General features: G+C 50.2%; 1 protein-coding gene across 1 annotated transcript; it reads right to left on the bottom strand.

Annotated features, from left to right (window-relative positions):
• Nucleotides 1-539: 539 nt before the first annotated feature.
• LOC144135219 (beta-scruin-like) lies at nt 540-16,838 on the bottom strand. The gene is made up of 5 exons (XM_077667961.1): nt 16,632-16,838; nt 15,268-15,452; nt 13,689-13,796; nt 8,527-8,696; nt 540-918 (listed from the first exon to the last, which is right to left on the bottom strand). Exons 1-5 carry the CDS (start codon nt 16,822-16,824, stop codon nt 564-566), a joined length of 1,011 nt encoding a protein of 336 aa, XP_077524087.1. The 5' UTR covers nt 16,825-16,838; the 3' UTR covers nt 540-563.
• Nucleotides 16,839-17,132: the final 294 nt, after the last annotated feature.

The raw sequence follows: 17,132 nt of genomic DNA, 5'->3' as shown, positions 1-17,132 counted from the left end.
CTCAGCCAGTCGGACAAAAACTCTAGACCGGTAGGAGACCACCCATGGTGCCTTTTTTGACACGAAGTTGTTTCCAGGCCCAGGCCGATCACAAGATGCCTTGAATGCAGCAGCGACCGCTAGTGCTCTCGTAAAAGTGTACGTTTTAAAACTGGCTGCCACATAAACGCGCGAGTGGATGCGCGCGGTGCTCTTCACGTTTTAGGGGTTTGTGACGACTGCACAAAGAAAAGACAGCGTGCACGTTCGGAACGCGAAAATTACAGCTAATCGTAATTACTCTGGAGCCTAAGCAAACAGCCATCAACTGAAGGGTGTACTTCGTAGTTTACAGTGCGAAAGGCTCAGTCCAGCCCTCGGTGCCTGACTGCGCGTCTAATCAGCGAGAAAATTGACGTTTTTTGCGATTTAGGCGTACCGAAAACTTTTGTTGGCACCTGTACGGAACTGTGATACCAACGCGTTTAAGATGACGACATCCGGCAATCCGGATGGCAGGCGCAAACAGCGGTTGCGCCGTGCGCTGACAGAGTCACATTTATTCCAGGCAATGGACCGTGCCCCTAGTAACCCCACCTATCCGGCTTCCTCCTAATTCGGTGGCTTCTGCGCCGCGCAGGCGGTGGCGGTGAGTCCGGGGGCGCCGGGAGTACCGAGGGCTCCTGGTCGGCTGCGTAAGCTGGGTGGGCCGGGGGCGGCGGGAGGGCTGGGGGCGCCGGGAGAGTCGCGTGTGCCGGGAGGGCCGGCGGGGCTGGAGGTGCCTTGATGGCCAGCGGCGCCGTGTCTGCCGGGGATGCCTTGAGGGCCGCGGGCACCAGGGAGGCTGGATGGGCGGGGGATGACAGGAGAACCGGGTGCACCTGAGGCGTCGGGTGGGTCGTGGGCGCCAGGACGTCCGGAGGTGCCGTCGCAGTTTTGCTAGGGACAGGGATGGTACATATCTTAACAGTAGTGGTACATGTACACAGAAACTGCTGGCGCCCTTAGACCGTGACCCGTTTGCGGTCTGACACGTCGTACTGCAATGCCATCTGTGCTTGAATTTTGTATCCCGTACTTCCAAGTAAAGCTGAAATTTATTCCGTGAGCTAAGTTAAGTCTGAAAAGGAACGCTTAGCATTGTGTACCGGCATCCAGGATTAAACTTGCTGAGCTGAAGTTTCACGGCTATTACACTCGAAACAAAAACTAGCCCAAAAAGGGAGTAAGCTATCATCAGGCGCGCTTCTGGTTTCGGCAGTATATTCTGCCCAACTCCTGGGGCAATATTTCTATCACTAAAACTACGAGAAAAAAACACTAGGGTGGGAACGCAAACAAATTCCCTCTTCCAACTACGAGATAAGATGATTTTAACCGACGTGTCAATCTTCTCTATATCCTAATCTGAAGACCTCCGGTGCCGCTTTTATACACCTCCTCCCACTGCAGTAACCCAAGCACCGTTGTATCGTTTGGAACGCGAGCTCGCAGATGATATCGCCTCCGACGCCGTCCGTAGAGTTGACAGTTGACACGAACGTTCTAATTCGGGGCTTTGTCTGGCATTAGCGTCGCTAGGCGCTTGCGGCTGGATGTTTTCGACGGCTGATGAAAGCGGGAGACCTGCTGGCACTTAAAATGGTGGACCTACCGGCCAACGCTCAGCGTCGATAATCAGTACAAGCACCGCGCTCGAGCGGTGGTGCGGGGGGCGGTGCCTCAGAGAGAACCCACGACGTGCGCCAACCTCAAACGCCGGTCAAGACTGAGCCGCTGGGTGCAACCGCTTTGGCCATGGCGCATCACCAGCTTCCCGAGTGTGACAACCACAATGACAAATCGAGGGCGTATCTTACGAAAGTTGAAGCCTTCCTCGAAACAACGGAAATATGCGGTTGAATTGAGAAGAGGGTGTTTCTCAGTTCTACATTGAACACGCGCACAAAGTGCTTCCAGGAAAAGTGGCACCAAAAAATCCAAACGCAGTGAAGTACGAAGAATTAGTCGAAGTCCTAAATGAGTATTGACCCTAAGAGCATCGAAATAACGGACAGTCTCCGCTTTTTCAACCGGCGCCAGTCTGCAGGTGAGTCTCGAGAATTTGATAAAGAATTTCGGCAAATAGCGGATGGCTGCCTCCTGTTGCGCATGCTCCATAGAATGCTTCAGGATAATAGTTTGCGGCGTCAGGTCATGTGCCTTGCAAAAACAGTTGTTGGCGAAAACAGAGCCCCCCTGCAGAAGGCCAAAGCAACAGTGTTCTGCTCTGTGGCAGCGGAAAGGGGAAACAACGTGATTTCTTGGGAGTTAACAGCTGTAAAGAAGATAAGCGCGTGCCGACGGCTTTGGACAGGCGGTAACAATGTGGACGGTGCGGAAGCACAAACACGATATAAACGTCTGTAGGTGGATGAAAGCTCGCCGCTACCTCTGCGGCAGGTTCATTTACCTTGCAACAAAGCGTCTTAGCGACATGAGCTAGGAACGCCAGAAAATCCATGCTCGAAGAAGGCCAACCCTTGATTGGGAAAGAGGAAACATTGGAGGACGCGGCCGATAGCATGCACATTTGGTCATCATATGATCGTCGATACTGGTTCGGCTCTGTGTTTTGTGCCTAGGAAACTTTGAGAGCAACACAAGAAAAAGTGGCCACCTTTGTCGCCATGAAACATCAAACTTTCCTGTTACCTGGGGACCTTGCCACAACTGGGACAGTTGGATTTGCTTGTTTCTTACACGCGACTCTCGTCGAGTGCTCGTTAAATGTTCTCGACAGCTCAGGGCCAAGCCTCTGTGGACGCGACTATAGTATATAAAAGTTCAGCAACAGAGTGTCGCCCGTCATCAACGTCGGGGCGAAGCGGGAGGAGGGCCCACGAAAGAACTGATTATCAGCCGTGGATGATGTGGTCTCAGAATTCGAAGACTACTACGGCCTTCAATAGACTTGAATGAATGAATGAATGAATGAATGAATGAATGAATGGATGGATGGATGGATGGATGGATGGATGGATGGATGGATGGATGGATGGATGGATGGATGGATGAATGAATGAATGAATGAATGGATGGATGGATGGATGGATGGATGGATGGATGGATGGATGGATGGATGGATGGATGGATGGATGCATGGATGGATGGATGGATGGATGGATGGATGGATGGATGGATGGATGGATGGATGGATGGATGGACGGACGGACGGACGCACCTCAAGGCGCTCGCTTCCACTTCAGTCATGCTACGAGGCAGGTGCCCCTGTTCAATCGCTCGTGTTCAGTAAACATACACGTTATGTCTGGCATGCCTTCCAGCAAAATGCGTGAAGACACATACTCCCCGATCCGGCATTCCCTGAGAACCACCGCGAAGGTGAATGGGCCCTCTGGAAGAAACGTGGCTGCAGAAATGTCGGAAGCAGCGTCGAAAATATCGTCCCCACGTGTTCGAACACGCCATCGGGTCGACGAACGGAGTGTTGTCCTCTTCGGTCACGCTGGGGTTGAAGAATTGCCCGTGAGCTGCGCCTTCGACAGAGGTTCCACGGTCCGGTCATCAGACGATGAAGTACAAGATCAGTGTTGCCCTCTTCAGTCACGCTGGGGTTGAACAATTGGCCGAGAAATGCGCCTTCGACACAGGTTCCACGTTCCGGTCATCAGTACAAAACCTTTCGACCCCTGCTGGGAGACAGCCCGTATTCCTGTGTCACGCAGGCGCCTTCCTGTTCCACATGGGCGCAGTCCGTACCCACGTGCGTGCCCACCTGGAGGCCGTGTGGACGACAATGTGACCGGTTCCTGTTCCCTTTCCCTCGACCGAGCTGCGAGACGACATCAGGATCACCCTGCCGTGGGTGGTACCATCAGTGCCATCGTTTGATTGGACTTCACTCTTCGAGCTGTATTCCCCAGCTAGAGATCTGGGGAATACGAAGCGTATTTAACGAGCTGCTGGTTTGGTAACAGGAGGAGAGCCCCCCTCTTGAGAGATACCCTTGGCTGGGAGAGACTCCCGACTGCTAAGAAGCTCCTTTTACTGAGAGGCACTCTCAGTTGCCCGTACTTGTACATTATGTAAATAGTCTTTGTATAAAGATTTCCATGTTTTCTACCTCCGATCGTCCCCGTCTCTTCTCCGGCCCAGTCATGCTACCTGAATCCCAAAAACTAGTGGCAGTGGTGGGATGCCCGCGTCAAGTTACCAGCTCCAATGGGCCCCGGCATCTGCGTGATTGACTGATGAAATCAGCTACGCTTCTTAAGACCGAGAGATGAACGCGTCAGGTCACCGGCTCCAACGAACCCCGGCCTCTACGGGACTGACGACGTCAGCTGTATCTCGGTAGGGTGAGTGCTCGATGATTGCCATTCATTTCACCTGACCGCACTAGCACAGGCACATGTTAGTAGTCGGACTTTGCTCATCTGGGGAATGAAATTTCGCAGGTTTGTGTATTGTTTGCTTCAAGGTGCAGCTTGTGTTTTAGCGGGGTTAGCGGCACGAGGTGTGATCAGCGATGGAGAAGTTCAAGGTAAAATACCTCCTTGAAACTCTAGATTGGGGATTTCAGTAGACCTTACTAAAACGAGAGAAGCGATCATGGATGTTATACAGGCGGAAGAGGTGACAGTCGTGGAGGCAGGCGAAGCGTGGGCGACGATTTTGGAACGAAAAGCTGAGGTTGAAAAACGAATGATCAGCGAGGGAAAAGAGAAGAAAGAGGAACGATTCGCCAAGAGAAGGAGGAACATTATCTTCTTGAAAAACAGGAAAGGCGATGGCTCCGCGAGGAGCAAGAGAAGCAATACCTTCTTGAGTAAGAAGAAAGACGAATGTTTCGTGAGGAAGTAGATAGAGAATGGGAGGATAGTTGTAAGCAACGGGCGCAGCTAGCGGCTGAGCTAGAAGAACAACGCAGACGAGAGCTACATGAGCTCACGCGTTTAGTTCAGTGGCGTAGAGCTCGAGATCGTTTGCGGGCTTTCCGAAGAGGCGAGAGCTTCAGAAGTTACTTGACGAAATTCGAGCGGACCTGCACGGAAGAGCAGGTAGGCCAGGGCGACTGGCCTTGGATGTTGCCGGCTATCCTCTCTTGTGATGTCTTCGCCGTATTAGCGCGGCTGTCCGACGAGGATGCCGACAGCTACGAAATAGCGAAAAGAGCCCTCTTCCGCTGCTTCGTCACACGTACAGAGACGGACTCTAAATATCTTAGTGGTGCCAGCGGGCAGCGCTCCCATCAGAGTGTCAGCGACCAGCCCACGAACGCCGCTTGGTCAGCTAGGGACATAATTGTTGCTCGGAAGAGCAGAGAAAGGGCCGGTTCTAGGCCTGATACAGATGCCGCTATGGCAAATGAGGCAGAGATTCCGCGCCAGAAAGACTGCGGCGAACTTATATGTCACCGCACATAAAGAGAGCTTTCCGGGAGAGAGCGTCACGTAGTTACTTGAAGTTCGATGGCGCTCAGATTGTTGTTACCCGGACCGCTGCTCCGAATTACAAGCCTGAGAACAGCGAACTGTTATTTTCTGCAGACGTTCTAACGCAGGCAGACTGTTGTGAGTTTCCGGCGGGCAGTGGTCGACGGAGAGCGCCCGCTGACAGTTCGATTGTAAGCGCAGAATGCGGCTCAGCGCTGCATCGAAACAAAGAGCAGCTAGTAACTGCGGCTAGTGATAGACCGCAGGAAAATGAGCTATCGTGTACAGAAGAAATGGCAGCGAACGGTTCGTCAAGTGAACCGTCGCCTCGCACTGAGAGCCAAGCACAGGTGATGCCGCCACGCAAGAAACATAGCGAACGCAACGAGCTTTCGGAGATTGATGCGTCAACTCTCGATGCTGAGGCGAGGTCCTGAAGCATAGCGCCTGACGACACCTTGAGAAGTAATCGAGAAACTTACACCGTTTCCCAGAGGTCAGCTGCACGAAGAAGAAAGATGAGCTGGTCAAAAACACCGAAAGTGTTAAGGCTAATCAGCAGTGTAACGACCTGACATCTTCGCCGCGGCACAGGAAATCCGAAAGGCGTCGCGTGCAAAACCTACCAACTATGCGTGTAGGGCGAAAGCCACCTGTTTCATTGTGGCACCACGACAGATGTTGTCCTAAGACACGTGACGCGTACGGCGTGCTATGCAGAAGGGCGCGCAGCGCCACACAAAAATGCGCCACGGAACGCGCGCGTGTCGGAGGGGGACACACTATGCAGGGAAAAGAGAAAGGAAGAAGCGCCCCTCCCGATTTAGGCTTTCCGAGAATTACCCAGGCTCTGGACACATATCGCACAGAGGAAATTCTATGGAGGGTGTTGACAGAGGCATAGCAAATCAGCCACTCAAGATTTGCGAAGCCTTGCCCATAGGAGGCTATGTCTTGGCTGGTAGAGCGGCCGTCGACCGCGTCCGCGCTGTGCGCGCCTCAAGGAACAGTTTATTCCATGAATCGCAAAATGGTTTTAAGGCGTATTCCAGGACAAAGCCCTCTTTGTATTTAGTGTTTGCTTTTTTATTCATTAGAACTAAGATTTGAGATTTTTAAGGCTGAGCAGAATTTTGTACTCCTCAGGAATTTTGTGCTGTAGTGATGTAGCCTTGATCTTAGTTTAACCACTAAGTGTTGTACAGTCTAGTGTAGTGCAAACGAACGCTGTAGCAACAATCTATTTGAAGATGTAATCTTAACAGCGAGATTATCTTATGTTCTGTTTCTTTTCTTTAAGGTTATGCTGATAAGCTTGAAGCGAATTGTTGTGCGTAGGTTTAGCTGCGCACTGAGAGTGTTCGCTGAAAGCGGAAATACAGAGGTTGAGTCACGGGTCTATGATGCGTAGCTTCTCGTGTAGGCGCCTCGAGATGAGTGTTTGGTTTGTTATGCGGTTTTGAAAGAAAATTACTTTCAGCGGTTGTTACGTGTATAGTCTTCGCTGACACGGAAGCACGAGCGAAGCCCCTCTTGGACATAGTAGCTTAGGTAGCTGGCGAGAGCTCCTGGAGATGCTACTGTTTTAGCAGTATTTTGTGCAGTATGTTGCTTCTGTACTGTTTGTTGTCCAAGCTTTGCACATTTATGTCGTGTCTGCTGCCATGCAGAACGAAAGGAAGACCGTATGGTCAATTGTGCTAGTTAGGAATAGGGAATAGCTTGGTCCAAAATTACAAGCCTCCTTTTAACCTCTCGGTTGATTCCTCCCTGCCCGGGTGACATCCGAGATCGTTTCAACCTTTCCAACCGATTGTAGACCAATTCTAATTTTCCTTCTATCTTGAGTACTCGCTTTTGTTGTGTGCGGCTTGGCGTTTGTTGTCCCGTTTGGCTCGCATCGCAGAGATCACGGAGCTGGATTTTCCTTGTAGAGCAGGAGAGTCCTGGAGAACTTCAGAACGAGAACTCATTCTCGCACCTCCTGTCAGCCGAGCTGCGTAGGAGCAGCTCATCTTCCCGACGCATTGTCTGGTGGCGGTGGTGCTGTTTCCTGACATGCCTTCCAGCCCAAATGCATAAAGACACGGACTACCCGGTCCGGAATTTCCTGAAAACCACCACGAAGGTGAATGAGCCCTCTGCAAGAAACGTGGCTGCACGAATGTCGGAAGCAGCGACGATAATAGCGTCCCCACGTGTTAGAACATCCCAACGGGTCGACGAACGAAGTGTTGTCCTCTTCGGTCACGCTGGGGTTGAACAATATCCCGAGAGCTGCCCCTTCGACAGAGGTTCCACGTTCCGGTCATGAGACGGCGAAGTACAAGATCAGTGTTGTCCGCTTCAGTCACGCTGGGTTTGAACAATTGCCCGAGAGCTGCGCCTTCGACACAGGTTCCGCGTTCCGGTCGTCAGTACAAGATCTTTCAACCCCTGCTAGGAGACAGCCCGCATTCCTGGGTCACGCAGGCGCCTTCATGTTCCACATGGGTGCAGTCCGGACCCACGTGCTCGCCCACGTAGAGGCCCCGTGGACGACAACGTGACCGGGTCCTGTTCCCTTTCCCTCGACCGAGCTGCGAGAGAACATAAGGACCGCCCTGCCGTGGGTGGTACCATTAGAGGCATCGTTTGATTGGCCATTCTGCGAACTGTATTCCCCAGCTAGGGATCTGGGGAATACGAAGAGTATTTAACGAGCTATTGGTTTAGTAACAGGGGGAAAGCCCCCCTCTTGAGAGATACCCTTTGCTGGGAGAGACTCCCGACTGCTAAGAAGCTCCCTTTACTCAGAGGCACACACAGTTGTCCTTACTTGTACTTTATGTAAACAGTCTTTGTATAATGTTTTCCCAGTTTTCTTCCTCCGATCGTCGTGGTCTCTTCTCCGGCCCAGTCACGCTACCTGAATCCCAACAACGCTATCAGAGAGCATGACATGCGAAGCTGAGAGAAAAGCGCGAGCGTAAAATTCACTTCAGCAGCACGAAAATGTGGAAAAGAAGGAAGGACCGCATCACTGCGGCCGAATGAAAAGTGGTGGCGCGACTGTTGGCGAGCAGCATTTAGTTATGAGTAGTGTTGTTGAGCTTGAGATGTCACTCACTTGGTTTTGAGGAAGGAGCCATCCATGCGACCCACCATACCCAGGTTGGGGTCCATGTTTTCAGGGAATGTTTGCTGCCGCAGGTACTGTGTTGCTCCGGAGGCCTCAGCGCCGTTGGCATCCCAGTGGCTTTCAAGCGTTTCAGTGGAGCGCGCAGGGGGAGGCCAGGTCTGCGTGTCAGTGAGAAAGCGGAAGTCTGTGCTTGCGTCAAGGCTTTCCCGTTCAGAGCTGTCGGGCGCAATATAAGCACAGCCAGAATGCGGCGGGCAGATGGGGTAGAACCCTGTGGAAACGTTCTTCTGGATGGATGGATGGAAGCTAGGAGCGTCCCATTTGAAACGGGGTGATGGCAGTTGCTACAATGCTGAGTTTATTCCCTTTATTTTTGTTTAACTGTGTTGTAAGTTAATAAAATTCGCCATTTCTTTAAAATACGTCTTTCTATGCTTTTAACGCTATGTTACATCTCTGCTTTTGAGCCACAAATCTTCGAATCGCGTTTCGCAAATTTCAACCACAGATTTATTTACATGACTTTTGTTATCTCTAAACCCTAGGGCCTCAGGAAGATTGACTTTGGCTGCATCAACATCGGAATGGATACCATCACAGTTTAGTACGAGGTGTTCTATTGTTTCTCCAAATTTACCACACGCAACACGTGTGTCATCTTCTCCATTAAATTTCTTTTTGTAGCTGCGCGTTCTAAGACACCCTGACCTAGCTTCAAAGAGTAGGGCACTGCCTCTTGAGTTTCATAAAACGCTTTCTTCCTGATCTTCCTTTTCCAGTATCGTTATTGTTCTACACTATGCTTGTTTTCCATTGAATCTATCAAATTTTTCCTTCCTCGTTTTTAATTTGTCGTTCAATGCTCTTTCTTTTTCCGTCCTCGTGTCTGGCATGCTTACTGGTTAGCTTTATAGTGCTTTTCTGCCACTGTGAGTAACCGCTCTTTCTGTGTAGATATTTTTATACCTTAACTGCCCACGAGCTATCGTCCAATTTCCTCAGGCGTTCTTCGTATAGTATTTTACTCTGAGGCTCCCGTGTTTCGAAGGATGATCAGCCCATATTCCCCGCTACTACGGCGTTGGTGGTTTTCCCCTGGGCACCTTGTGCTAATCTTCCAACAGCTCTCTCATTTACTTTTAACCTCGACTGAACTTCTTCCCTCAAGCACAACACCGCATTCCCGAAAGTAAGCGCAGGCACCATTATTCGTTTCCAAATACCTCTCAGTATCTAATGTACCCCCACAATGCCCTATGTTTCATTTTCCCGGAATCTCTTCGTCCTTTTGCTATGACAGTCTGTTCGTGCTTTTCCGTGTACCTCGGCCCTTTGTTTACCCATACCCCGAGGTATTTGTATTCGGCCGCTCGGGGTATTTCATGGCCTTCTATTATAATTACCTGATCACTTGTAACGTTGAAAGTCATCACACCTGACCTAGTCGCGCTAAAACTGACACCTAGACTGTCTCCTTCGTCTCCACAGGAATTAACAAAAGTTTGCAAATCTTCCTGGCTCTCTGCTAGCCGTACAATATCGTCCGTATACATTAAACTCGCTAGTCGTTGCTAAGCTAGCCTTCCGCGTAATCTGTACGACAGATTATAACCTAGATTGCTTCCTAGTATCCTAGCAGCCTTCTTTCCATACTTATCATATAAAGCATGAACATCAGCTGTGATAAAGGACAACCTTGCCTTAATCCTTGTGTACCTCGACAGTTGTACTCTTATATGTTCCCATGTTATTTAAACTTCATTTTCTCATTGTATTTCATGTATAAAATCAATTAGCTCAAGGCCAACACCTTAATCTTTTAACATCTTCCAGAGGAGTTTCCTGTTCACATTGTAGTATACACCGCTTATGCAAAGAAAGCTAAATACAGAGGTCTGTTTTCCGTCTTGGATATTTCTGTGCAGTGGGTAAGCACGAACAGGCTATCATCTAAGCGCTTACCACTTCTGAATCCGTTGTGAAGTTCTGAGGCATTGTGGCGGCGCGTCCTTTTAGCAGCGTCATGTAGAGAAGAGCGTATTGCACAAAACTAAACAACTGCGCCTCTTCGCTGCCAGGCTGTCAAACAAGGAGAGCTTTTTACTTTTCAGTTCCTGTGTCAGGGCCGGACCGATCTGTGGTTCGAGCTATGCTGCAATCTGAAGACGTGACGCAGATTACCGCCTCTCCAATCAGCTGTAGCTATCGTGTTACTTGTTTGATAGTGGGAGCAACTAGTGCGACATCATTTCCTTTTCCACATTGATGTAGCTGTTGCGACACTTCACTGCATCTGCGGCGAAACAAATTTTCCTCCTTTCCACTTGTCCACCTGCCATGGTGGGCAGGTGGCAACCTGCCCACCGGGTTGTGGGAAGCCTGCCATCCCCAGGCTTCAACCGCAGACAGGACGGCTTTTTCGCTAGCGAGGCGTCCAGCGAGGCAACCTGTCCACCAGGTTGTGTGTGGGAGCCTGTCCTCTTTAGGGTTCGATTACAGACAGGAAGGCTTTCAACTCAAAGGATGCAGCTGCGAATGCCCCTCAGAGGTGGCCCTCCAGCCAATACTGTCGTCCAGATATGGCTCTGCAGCAGACGCTGTAGACAGGAAAGGAATAGGGGTCTTTGTCTTCAGCCCTAGAGACGGTTTCCCGCGATGCACCCTCCGAACGGAGGGGGGGAGGACGGACGCCCCGTGACCCTCCATAGTTACTTAACAAGAGAGGGCGCTACGTCGCAAAGGCATGAGCGCCACGGACGGCTGACTGCTGAGTGCGTGCGGGAGAGCACTCTGGCTGCGTTCGAATACTCTAGACGTCTAACAAGACGTCTAGTCTGACGTCTAGTTAGCCGTCTACATGTCCATGTATTTGAACTCTTCTACTGCTCACGCCGCCTCGCGGCATAACAATGTAACTAAAGCTTATGAACAGTTGTAGTAGAATTTTTCTCAAACTGAGCAATAACGATCATTAATAACGTCTTTTATACAAGTTTGCACATTTTTTCTGCAATGACTGCGCGTAAACCGGACTGATGGATGTGCCTATCGATCAGTCTACTTGTAGCAGACGGGGCCGCTCTCCGAAGACGACGCTAAAGAGATATGCGATTATTCTTTTATTATTGATGCTAAACTGTACATGCTCCTCGAACGTGCTCGTGGAAACGGCCCTGTAAACATAAGAAAGAATACGAAAGACTGTAATTTATATGCGCGAAATGCGATACGGCTAATATACACTGCAACAGGAAAACACATGCGTGCCATTAAACCTGTCTGCCGTACGTGGTACTCGGAGACGGCGAGAAACATAAAAACAGCAGCCAGCTTTAATCTTGCAAAGACTAAAATCAATTCGCAACATGCCGGTGTGTTTGTTCTGGGAGTGTAGAGATAAAAAAGAATGTGCGCGAAAGAGTTGATGCAAATAATACAGCCACAGAACACATTTGTTAACCGTCACGCCAGCCGTCTTAACGCCCGTCAAGTAACCCAACGACAGCCACGAGTATTAATCTCTAAAATAAAGGTGCTAATTAAGATCCGGCATCGTCAGATGCCGGATCACGTATATTAACAGACCACGTAAACAGACCTACAGCGTCCGCTGCTGTAGCAAAGCTCTCAACTGCACGATTTTCTCCTGCGTGATTCACTGCTAGGAATCGCACATCCACGAAGATTAATTAGCCACTAGTTTGCGTAGCAAATAACATAATGGAGTTACTCACATTTTTCCTTTCGTATACTCCGTGTACAGTCCGACGCCCGCAAAAGCATGACTCGCTGATCCGCGTATATCAGCTCCGCCATCTTTAGACCGCAAGTTAGCCTGCATCGATGTGGACTTCGGCGAAGCAGTCTTAGTAGACTGCTTCGCTGGGAAATAGAACGCGTCCCAAGATGTCGGCTGTCCGGCTAGACGTCTAAGTAGCCGTCTACTTGGGAGTATTGGAACGCAGCCTCTCTTCAGGTGGGGATCTCGTCGCGTACGGACGTGTAGGCACTGCTCCCCACTGTTTGCCAGCGGTGCGAATCCTCGTGGGAGAGAACGTACTCCTGCATCTCATCCCGTCCGGCCGTGGAGTGTCTCCCCAGCCCTAGCGTGGGCGAACATTCGCTCGTAACCGTGCTGGTGAGTCGTCCGACTTCGATTCCTTCACGTATTTTGTTGCTAGCTAGCGTTATTGTCGCAATAAATGCCTCCTTTGTGCCAGCCAGTGTCGCTGCTTTGTTTCCCCCAGAGGAAAGCCAGCCGTGGTCGGCAGCGCTCGGTAGCGTACGCGATCACGGGGTGTGGTCCGGGTGATTTTGTACGGTGTCAGCCGCGATTAAACGGGGAGAAGGTACTTATACCCTTAATAAAACCCCACACTCGAGACCGAACAACCCGCTCCCCACGGCCTTTCTTCTTCCCTTACTTGTAAAGTCTCTGCCTGACAAAATCGGTCGACGCCACTGGCTGGAAAGCCTTTTTCGAGAGGAATTCGCCGCTGCATTCTTCAGTTGTAATGGACTGTAGTGCTAGTGCGCTAAAAAATGCTGACAGAAATAACGAAGCGCCGTCTGCATTTTTGAGTAGCCTAAGACCTGTTCGTGGCATCAAAATGGTGCTGTGCGATGTCAGTGCACGTAAAAGATCCCCAGGTGGTCGAAATTATTCCGGAGCCCCACACTACGGCACCTCTCTTCCTTTCTTCTTTCACTCCCTCCTTTATCCCTTCCGTTACGGCGCGGTTCAGGTGTCCAACGATATATGAGACAGATATTGCGGCATTTCCTTTTCCTCAAAACCAATTATTATTATTATCATCAAAATATGTAGGAGGAGGAGTATGAAAAAAGGAAGGTGTGCCCGAAAGCATACTGGCACACTGCTTTGTGCTTGTGCTCACCTCAACATGGACAGGCGCAAGCGATATCGGCAGCACGCGCTTGTTCTCGCGCAGATGAGCCCGCTTCAAGTACACTGACCTCCCAGGGCGTCCCTGCGGTGAACTGTTGTGGTTGCTATGCGCTCACCGGCGCTGGTCAAATCAAATTATAATTTATTTACAAGCCACAAAGATGGCGTGGGCACAAAAGGCTGCTGCTACCAGAAACGTGGCGAGGCGACTGTCCTGCTCACAGTTTTGAATGTTACTTGCATTTTTTAGGCGTGGCTGAAGTCTCTCCCCTCTGCGGTAATTCCGGTACGCCTTTTGGATGACGGTCGCTGCCCTCTCACGAATGTTTGGCGTCGCCTTTTTTCCCGGCTGTGAAACACACGAAAATGAGAAATAAAAAAAATAAGGCCGATTTGTTGCAGGCAAACATGTCGACAGACAGCAAAGTCTGATGCTGCGGATGCTGTTCATGTAAAAAAGAACTAATCTTTGAAGGCTAGGACATTGTGCTTGCTGCTCATGCAGCATGACTGGACAGCTCTAAGATGAGGAATAAGTGGCAGTTTCCAATACGACTGAACATAAAGAGTGCCAGGGACCATTATTTCAAGCAATCCGATTGTTTCTCCTTCTCTGTGCAGAGCGTGGAAAGAATTAGCACAAAAGCAATACCTTTTCACAGGTCACAATTATCAGGTGTGTCGTCTAAATTGTTTGGGATCCTTCTTGATTTAATTTAATAGCCTCCAAAACGTCTCTTTCTTGATAACGATAAACTTCTTGGAATCGTTAGGGTTCATTCCGAGCAACTCATCGCGAACGATTTGTTTGGCGCCATTCAGCTTAGCTTCTTCTCTTTACTGCAGCACGCATCGCTCCTCCCTTTTGCTTCGGCTTGCCCATCTGAGACGATTAGCTGACATCCCAGCAACCCCGTAGACGAAGTGGCCTAAAGCGGCTGCGGTGCGGAGGCATGGCTGCAATGGAGGCGGCTGCGCGCGCGCTTGTGAAAAAGAGTACGTGTCTCCCCCCAAGTCCGGCCTGCTTGAAAGAGTACATGCGTGGGCATGCTCGAGAAACAATGGTGAAGGCGATTTTCAGCCGCTTATTGTTCGTTGCTGAAAGCATTGGGACGTCAGCTTGCGGGTGCTTGCCCAAGTCCATCCATGGGTGGAATGACCGCACCTTGAAGACAGAAAACCACTACGAAGGCTGTATCGCTGTTGGGAACTAACCAAATGAGGCGGATTTACGCGTTCCATTCGCAGGAGCTGCGGCAGGTGTAACGTAGTTGAGTTGTCCTAACGTGGCCAAGTGTTCTATTCGTTCGGTGTGCTTATTCCATACACTCACAAGGTAGTTAAGGTTCGTTTATTTCATTACAGGATAGATATTAATTATTCGTTCAACTACACGCAAAAACACTGCTGAGGCATAACAGTCTACTGCAGCTGTACTCCAATTTTGTCCTCGGACAACATGCCAGTCTTGTTTTCGTCTGCGTGTTTCTTTTTTGCCAGTTGCATTTAGCTATTCTGGGATGACCTGTATAGTATATGTGTACGTCATATGTGTTGGCTTTTTAAATCCCTGTTATATGAGCCGTGGCTACCACACTTCTCTGTCGGCGGTTTCTCCAATGAACCGCTAATGGGAACTGCACGAAGCTCTCACGTCTGGGACATGCCTCATGGGAGAAGAGCGTTCCACTAGGTTAGTAAGAAGATGAAGGCGCGAGTGACCACTGATAACCAGGGACGCTTGTTTCGATGGATCGTTGCAGTAGAAGACGCGTGGAGCAAGACGTGGCGCCGATGAGCCGCCCCGTGGCCGGACTCACCCATATACTACGAAGGCGTAGCCAATCCAAACCATCCTCGGGCATCACGGCCGTGGCTGAGCCCGCCAAGATCCACGGCAGCGGTTCACACTGCATGATACTGCGACGGGCGCGGTCGAACATGATCACGTCGCCGAGTGGGCGGTTGTTCTCATCTTGGCCCACAAACAGGTACACTTCGTATCCTGCGCGTGGTGTCCAGGCGTTTCCATTCACACTCTCACCCTCGGATTTAAGAAGCTCACGACTGTGAATAAGAAGAACCATTAGAACACACATGAAGAAAAAATATGTCGGGTATGCCTACGAGGCTGCCCTGACGCCGTGTATCTGCGTGAGCGATGCCTTCGACAGCTCTTACGAGTGCAACAGTGTGGCTCTCGATCACCTTAACTATGTTGCACTCAGTTTGCTGTACGACGAAAGAACGCGCCACAGAAGGCGATGTTCATTAGCTGCTTGGAAGCGGTTCCACCCGATAATCGAAATCCGTGGAAAGACTCCCAAATGAGGGTCAGCAACAGCAAGTATTGCACAAAATTAGCAGTACAATGTTGCTCCTTTCGCGGAGTTTGTGCAAGAAGATTCACCCTTGGAGGCCTTCAACTTCTCGCGGTGCAAACGCCATGTCAGCTATCAGATATTAAGCTTAATTTAGTTCTTTTTGAGCATGACGCCCCGTCCATATTGCCTTGCGCTGGCGCACCGCTTTCCAAATAACATGAATGAGCAAATGTAGTCGATGAAAACTATTCATGCCCTGGCTTTTCTCAATCCATTTCGGCACGCTCTTCGCTTGCATTGTATCTCGTAAAGGAAAGACCACCTAATAAAGTAAATTAATGCGGCTAAGTGTAACCGGCGAGCGGCCTGCATTCTGTTGTTTTTGTTGCGTAATTTTCATTTAACGTTAGGTGTCTTAATAAGCATTTAACATTTTTGCTTAACATTTGGGCATCTGGCAATATAAGTTCTTTAGACTGCAGTATGTACCTGTTTATAAGAGCGAGACGAAAAAGCAGTTTTTAATAATGTCGCATTAAGAATGGCACATACAGTTCACCCCAAACCGGGCGAAAGCGCCAAACCTGATTGTTTCCTCTCTGGATGCGTTTCGTTCGCTGCAGAGTATCGTCGAGATAGGTGTGATGGGGATACACTACCCACAGGTGACCTATAGCGCACGTTGTGAGAAATACCGGACCGAGCAGGTCACTAAATCGCGAACCGTGCCTTCGAATAAACCGCTCCAGCGCTTCAGCTCGGATCATGCGACAGTTTCGACCGGAATAAGACAGAGAGGGTTATCTGCAGCCCTCTGGTGGCGGAATGTGCTTGTCAGCGGCTGCCGCTGGCCCTCTCACCTGTTTTTTCCGCGCAAACAGAGTGCCTAGGCGATGGCATGACAGATGGTCGCTCCATGGTGGACGAGGCCAGGCGGAGCACGTCGATACACGTGGTGCACTTGACCTTGGGCCTCAGCTGCATGACGCCCCCTGCTAGCCACCAATCGCGTTGTACGTCCAAGGCTGAGAAAAAGGCCCTCTTCTCCATCATCGCTGCCAGCTTGGTCCAGGTCCAACTGCAAAACACGGGGGGTTTGCATTTACTGAGCACAGAGGAGTGCCCGTCTGCCGCCGATTCTCTACTGCAGTTCACGTAGCGGCTATAGAGGAAAAAAAATTAAGGTCATGCACTCACCAAGTTTTCTTTGAATTGAGGCTGAAAGGCCCCAGTGGGGCGGCCTTTTCTGCAAGCGTGGGGCCTTCGTGCGCTGGTTTTTACGCATTTTAACTTTTTTTGCGGGTTAGCATCCCGCCCCCTCCGACACAAACACACACAAACGGATGAAAAAAAATAAGAGG

This window comes from Amblyomma americanum, chromosome 1 (assembly GCF_052857255.1).
Source record: "Amblyomma americanum isolate KBUSLIRL-KWMA chromosome 1, ASM5285725v1, whole genome shotgun sequence".
NCBI lineage: Eukaryota > Metazoa > Arthropoda > Arachnida > Ixodida > Ixodidae > Amblyomma > Amblyomma americanum.
Note: the sequence above shows the minus strand (reverse complement) of the source record. Positions and strands in the feature narration are given on the sequence as shown.